Source organism: Charadrius vociferus, unplaced genomic scaffold (assembly GCF_000708025.1).
Source record: "Charadrius vociferus isolate BGI_N301 unplaced genomic scaffold, ASM70802v2 scaffold496, whole genome shotgun sequence".
Classification (NCBI taxonomy): Eukaryota; Metazoa; Chordata; class Aves; order Charadriiformes; family Charadriidae; genus Charadrius; species Charadrius vociferus.
Window position 1 is genome coordinate 758,535 of NW_009648648.1, and position 6,000 is coordinate 764,534.

The following is a 6,000-nucleotide window of genomic DNA, read 5'->3' on the forward strand; positions in this document are numbered from 1 at the left end:
AAAGATAAAATCTAGCATCATCTAGTCCAACCTCCACCAGTGCAAATTTTAGCCCTGCCCTCAACCCTCCTCTCCTGTTTTGTTCAAGTCGGTACTAAAGACCTGTCAGTCATGCAGGTTCTCCCTCTGTCTGAGAGATTATAATAAAGAAAGTAATTTCCTGTCATCAAAATGTGTCTTTTCTTACTCCTGAGTACATCTTTGCTCACATCTGACCCTTCTGCTCCTGCAATACTAGACCAACCCAAGTAATTTTGCTGTTTGTTCACATGCTGTTCCTCACTATGCATATGTACTCTTCTTCAGTTGGCCTTGCTGCTGGAATGAAGTTTTATAGCATCCCTGCTATTAATAGCCTGACCAGAAATAAGTGTTTATTAGAACACTTTGCAGCCTTAATGTATTATTAAGCAAGTTCAGCAAATGCTAAATCATAGCAGCTTCCCAAGCCTCTGAGCCTAAATTTCTCTTTTGTTTTTTAATTCCAGTCATCATAACAGGCTACCTGTTGGGCAGCCTTTCCATATTTCATTCTTATCTGATAAGAGAGCATCTCTTTGCAGCCACACACACACTCCCTCTGCCCAGCGCCTTCTGTCCCCTGGCAGCTGCGGCACTTTCCATTTTATTAAAACCAAGTGACAGCAGGATGTGTTCCCATCAAGCCTCTTTGGGATTTACCCTGCCGCTTCGCAGGACCTGGTGTGAGCACATCACTGCTGCCCTCTGCTGATAAACTCTTTTTTCAAATAACTTGAGGGTCAGGGCAAGAAAATTTCACAGGAAAATCTGGAGTTCACTGCCACAGGGTTGGAGCCCAGACCCATGGCAGTCAGTGCAACACTGACCCATGGCAGGTTTCTGCAAGTCATGTGCGCACAGAACCCTACAGAGCTGTCCTTCACTAACCTTTGAATGCATGCACCTCATAAATGTTAGAATATTGAGCATAAACTGTTAGCAAATTTATTTTTGAAACTGGGAAAATACTTACAGACCTTTGGGGCATGGCCACATTTCTGTTACAAACTGATGAATTCACCCAGTTCAGACAGCTAAATTTGTGCACCTTACAGATAAATCATGTACAGAGCTTACTGTTGCCAGAAGTACCACAGGGACAGTGAGGGGAGTTAAAAAATAAATAAATAATAATAATAAAAAGTATATATATATAATTGACACAGACTGCCAAGTCCCTGCTGCTTGTAGAGTATTTGTACGTTTGTTGCACACTGCAAAAGCTCTCACAAACTTCCATCCGGTACGATTCACTTCGGCTAAATAAAGCGAAATGAAATTTGAAAGCAAACAGTGCCACTTACTACGCAGCATGTCGTGGTATGCATTATCAGCAATGGAGAAGATGTGGGGAGGAGCCTCTGAGCGCCTCTTGCCTTTGTATGCGGCAACAACTTCCGACTTGTAGACAGGCAACCACTTGTAGGGATTTATAGTCACGCAGAATAAACCCGAATAGGTCTAGAGAGGAACACAAAACAACAAGTGGAAAAAAAATAAATGCATGAGGAATAAGGAAAAAAGTCTTAGTTAACGAAGCAGGATCTGGTGTTGCCAGCTTCTGATTCAAGTTTGAATTCTGACTTGAATTTCAGCCTTTGATCTCAATTTCTAAAGCTACTGGTCTGCAAAGTGACTTCCTATTGGCAATTGGTATCAAAACTACAGATATTAAACAGTTTTCCAAAGGGGAAAAAGTATTTTCAAGATGACAACCAGAAAGAGAAACAGCCCCTTCAGCAAAACAAAAGAGCAGCAAATAGACCTAGGCCTGATTTTCTGCCTTGCTACCCCATGAGAGTTGTTTCCTCTTGGAAACAGTCATTTTGAAGGTAAGAAAAGTTACAGCTTTCCTGTTTGAACTCCATTATTCGGAGGAGAAACAGTCTCCCATTATTAATTTGATGTGAGCACCTTGGGGCAATTTCTGGTGGGTGTTCAAAGAGAAAACAACTTCATACTGTTATTCCCCAAAGCTGTGGAGCTTTTTTCAGCTTTTGGAGAAACACAGTTGGTAAAAATCTATCTATATAGTCGCTCTTTGGGCTATTTACATCAGTTAGCTGGAGCCTGGTCATTCTGAGGATGAATGAGTTTTCAGTTGTAACCCCAGGGAATCAGAGTTAGCAGGTAACTTTTCAGGTACTTAGGCCAGGTTGAAGCAAAAATCTTCCAAGAAACCCAGTTATTGTAGGGGCACAAGCACTATGTTAATGAGCTCAATTGCATTCTAAAAGTTTTGGTTGAAATCCACGTGTCTTCCCCTAAAAATAGCATTAGGACCTGCTCCAGAATAGACTTGGCATAAGTCCTCAGTCCTATCTTCTACAAGGAAAAGAAAAGCCCCAAACAGTAAATGGATCAAGGCAAGATGCCAAATTTCTACCCATACTGATCTGCAAGCAAAGCTATGCTTTAGGCCATACATGTCCATACAGGGGTTATTGGAGAAATGCAGAATATATTTAACAATCAGAATTTAAATGGAAAAAAGTTGGATTTGCTCCTCTGATGAACACCAAAATCCAGAACAGGGATTGGCTAGAAAAATCTATCGATTCCCCTGACTGATTTCAGACACAACTGAATGCAGCAAACTGAGAGCAAAAGTTTGGTCTGATAAAATTAGATGCTACCGAAGCTTGGTCTGGTGCTGACAGAAATTATGCTCATGATGTCATGGGGAAGACACAGAGCAAGGGAAAAGGCCAGAGTGAAACGGGACAGATGTCAGCACTGAAAATGAAGGGAATAAAATTACTGAACTAAAGATAGAAAGGCTCATACTTGAAAGAAGTTACATGTGTGCTCTAAGCTTGAGGCATTGTTTCTTAACAAGGAAATCTCCATGGCTGGTATTGGCACGGATTAATATTAGGAAAGCAAAAATAAACTAGGTCTACACAATGCCTTGATGGCTGAAAATATGCCCCACAACACCCCTTCTCCTAGGCCAGCAAGCAAAACCAAAGAACCAGACACCATCTTATTCATTCAGTTTTGTCTGTCTCCATTCAGACATAAGCCAGCTCTGAGCAACTTCTTTCCATAAAAGAGGAGCAAGACTCTCAGTTTTGTGACTTATCAAAGTTGTAAACTGAATATGAAGAACACAACATGTTCAAATGTGAAATCTGCACTTGAAATGCACCTATCTGTATACACCGTGGTAATGACCCTTACATAGATCATCCAGTTGCTGTAGCGCTTCCTCAGATTGTACAACACAGACGCCTCGTTCAGATGGGTCAGCATAGCCATGTCCTCAATCATGTCAAATTTGGGAGGGTTCATTGACTGCACATCATCTTCTTTTATAGTCATGGTCTGCAGAGACAGATAAGTATGGCACCACTGGAAAACACTGGGATTTTCTCTTGCTTCACACACCTTATAGGAGAACATATTCCCCCACCCACCACCCCATAGATGGAAGTCCTTCAGCTCAAACCCAGCCTATGTAAGTAATACTGTTTGTTTCCACAGCTATCAGAAGGGATAGGCCAAGATGATAAGATTAAGGAGTGCGGTGGTATGGCTGCAAAAGGAGCCATGGGATTTAGCTGCAGCCTGGGCTTTTACCTCGAGGGGGCAAACCAGAACCATCTGGTTGCACACCTCTGCTCACAGACTGCCTGCGGCTGTGCGGTGGCTGATGCTCGTCCCCCACCACCTTGCTGTTTTTTACCCTTGGTGGTTTTTCATATGTCATTCTGATACGGCACCAGTTACTGGGGCTTCCTCTTCACAGTCCATTTCATGAAACAGGCAACTGAGCTTAAACCGGGACGGGTAATGTCTGGAGCTTGCTGCTCCGGCCTTGTTAGTCACAGGTCAGGCAAACCCAGTTCTGTACCCTTCCATCTGTTGTCTCCACGGTCACTTTGCCACCGCTGGTTTCTGTAATTTCAGCTTCAACGTAGGCTTTCTTGTCATCAGGAACCCAACATTTCTTCTTCCCTGTGAAATTAAGGAGATGGAGGGTTCACAGCTTTGTGTCAAACAGTAGCACCGTGCCCAGCTCAGTGAGATGGCGGGGGTTGCTTTTTCCACACCAGCGACACAAAACCTCTGGGATGGCAGCAGATCGGCAGTGCTGGGGAGGTGCTGGCCAAAGCAGGAGGCGTAGGGCTCCCAAATGTTGTCTCCCCTTTGAAACCACCACTTGGCTTCCTCTAGATCCTTCCAGCACAAGGTGTCAAAATATTTCACAAATGCTGGCTAAGCCTCAGCCTCCCCGGGAAATCCATAATCATTATCACCACTGTGCAGATGGAAGAACTGAGATCCAAGCCCAAATGAAGGCATTTGCTAAAACGTCACACAGCAAGTCGCCATCTGAGTGAGGAACTCAGCCCACAGTATTTGCCTGCCAGCTATCAGATTTAACCTTATCCCTGCACATTCTTCTGAAGTTTGTCTTGAAAAGCAGCAATATTAATAACTCTCATTCAGTTATGTATGCGGCTTTTTAGAATTCTGGAGTAGCTGCACTAGACTTTAGGTCTTCAGTCATAACAACTATTCTGAATAGTGTATTGCTGTGGATATTGGTATATTTATACTTACTACTACACCTCAGGGCTCATGTCAATCCATCTCATGAAAAATAAATTATGGGAAACTAAAAGCTAACATCAGATTGTCATGCAGCCTGCAAATCAAACAGATGCACAGGTACAACATAAAAAGACATCTTGTCAGGCGGCAGAATCTCTCTCAGTTCGGGAACATCAATGTGTGGCATTTTTCTTTCAAATGGACAAGACACGATCCCCCCACTTTAGCAGAGCAGTACAAATACTCCTTGCTTCTAAATTTTGTTAATTACTTACTTAATATAAATTAATAGATAATTTCTATTTAGTACTACCTGGAAGCTTCTTATAGCTCTGCAGAATAAAGGAACCAAAGCGTGGTTGAACCAGCTACCTCAAAGAGCAGCAGCAACACAGCAGCGACACGGGAGGCTTTGCATCCTGCTTTGCTCTGCATTCACACAGCTATACCTGGATGCATCCCTTATCCCGCTTACCCAGTCACTGGCAGCATAAAGGGACTCACCATCAAAGGCGACGGTCTGTGCCATCATCAGTTCCTTCTCGCTCTTTCGGAGGAAGGGAGCAGCCTCCCCGAATTCCGACATGTCCATCATCTTGGCAAGGGTTTATGGTGGCACAGCTCGAAGAGGAAAAAAGAAAGGCACCTGGCGTACCAAAGAAAGGGGGGAAAATTCTATTTCTTGGATGATCTGAGGCAATACAAAACACTCAGCACAATGTGGCAGGTGGCTGATCAAAGTGATGACTAATTTGAAACGCAAATATCTAACACAGATTTGAGGCTATATTGCACCCTGAGTTAAACTCTTCCCCGGCTCAGCTTATGTAAAGCCAGCCAGATCCTCTGTAGTTCAACACCACAACTTGGGTCACAGTTATCTCCACAGGAGAATTTAATCTCTTCTTTGTGGCACAAATGGTGGAACGGTGCTTAAGAGCAGGAGATAAAACGGACCACTTGAAGCTGTGATTTTAAAAACCACTTAGCTGGGGCCTCTTCTGGCCCCTTTCAAATTCGCCTGGAGCAGGCTTATGCTCTCCAGCACACCTCCCCAGGGCCGTGCCGCTCAGCCACTTCCAGCATGGTCCCAGGCAGGCGTTTTCTGGGAGTCACAGAGCAAGATTTCACTGCTGCAAACCGAGAACTGCTGCAAAGATGTGCGTTACCAACACCCTTGGGACCTATGCCCACGCTCCTGCTGGAGGAAACCAGCACTGGAGATGGAAACAGCCCTGCTACCTGCAGCACACTCCTCTAAGCGCACAAATTAACACGTCAGAAAACCCAAGACTAACATGGCTGGGGGAGGTCCTGTGCTGGTGCCCCTTCCCAAGTTGCTGGTACCTCCAAATTCTCCAGGTTGGGTATTCCCCTGCAGCAAGGCACGGCAGAGGCCAAGTGTATCCGCAGCATTGA

General features: G+C 44.2%; 1 protein-coding gene across 2 annotated transcripts in view; it reads right to left on the reverse strand.

Annotated features, from left to right (window-relative positions):
- MYH15 (myosin, heavy chain 15) overlaps positions 1-5,213 on the reverse strand; it is a 45,372-nt gene extending 40,159 nt beyond the window's left edge. The window contains exons 1-4 of one of the 2 annotated variants that reach the window (XM_009886435.1): positions 5,086-5,213; positions 3,878-3,981; positions 3,205-3,348; positions 1,326-1,482 (exon numbers count right to left, since the gene is read on the reverse strand). In XM_009886435.1, coding sequence (XP_009884737.1) covers positions 1,326-1,482; positions 3,205-3,348; positions 3,878-3,981; positions 5,086-5,176 — 496 coding nt within the window. In that variant the 5' untranslated portion in view covers positions 5,177-5,213. The remainder of the gene's footprint in view (positions 1-1,325; positions 1,483-3,204; positions 3,349-3,877; positions 3,982-5,085) is intronic. The other variant, XM_009886436.1, reaches the window with a different exon arrangement.
- Between the last annotated feature and the right edge of the window lie 787 nt (positions 5,214-6,000).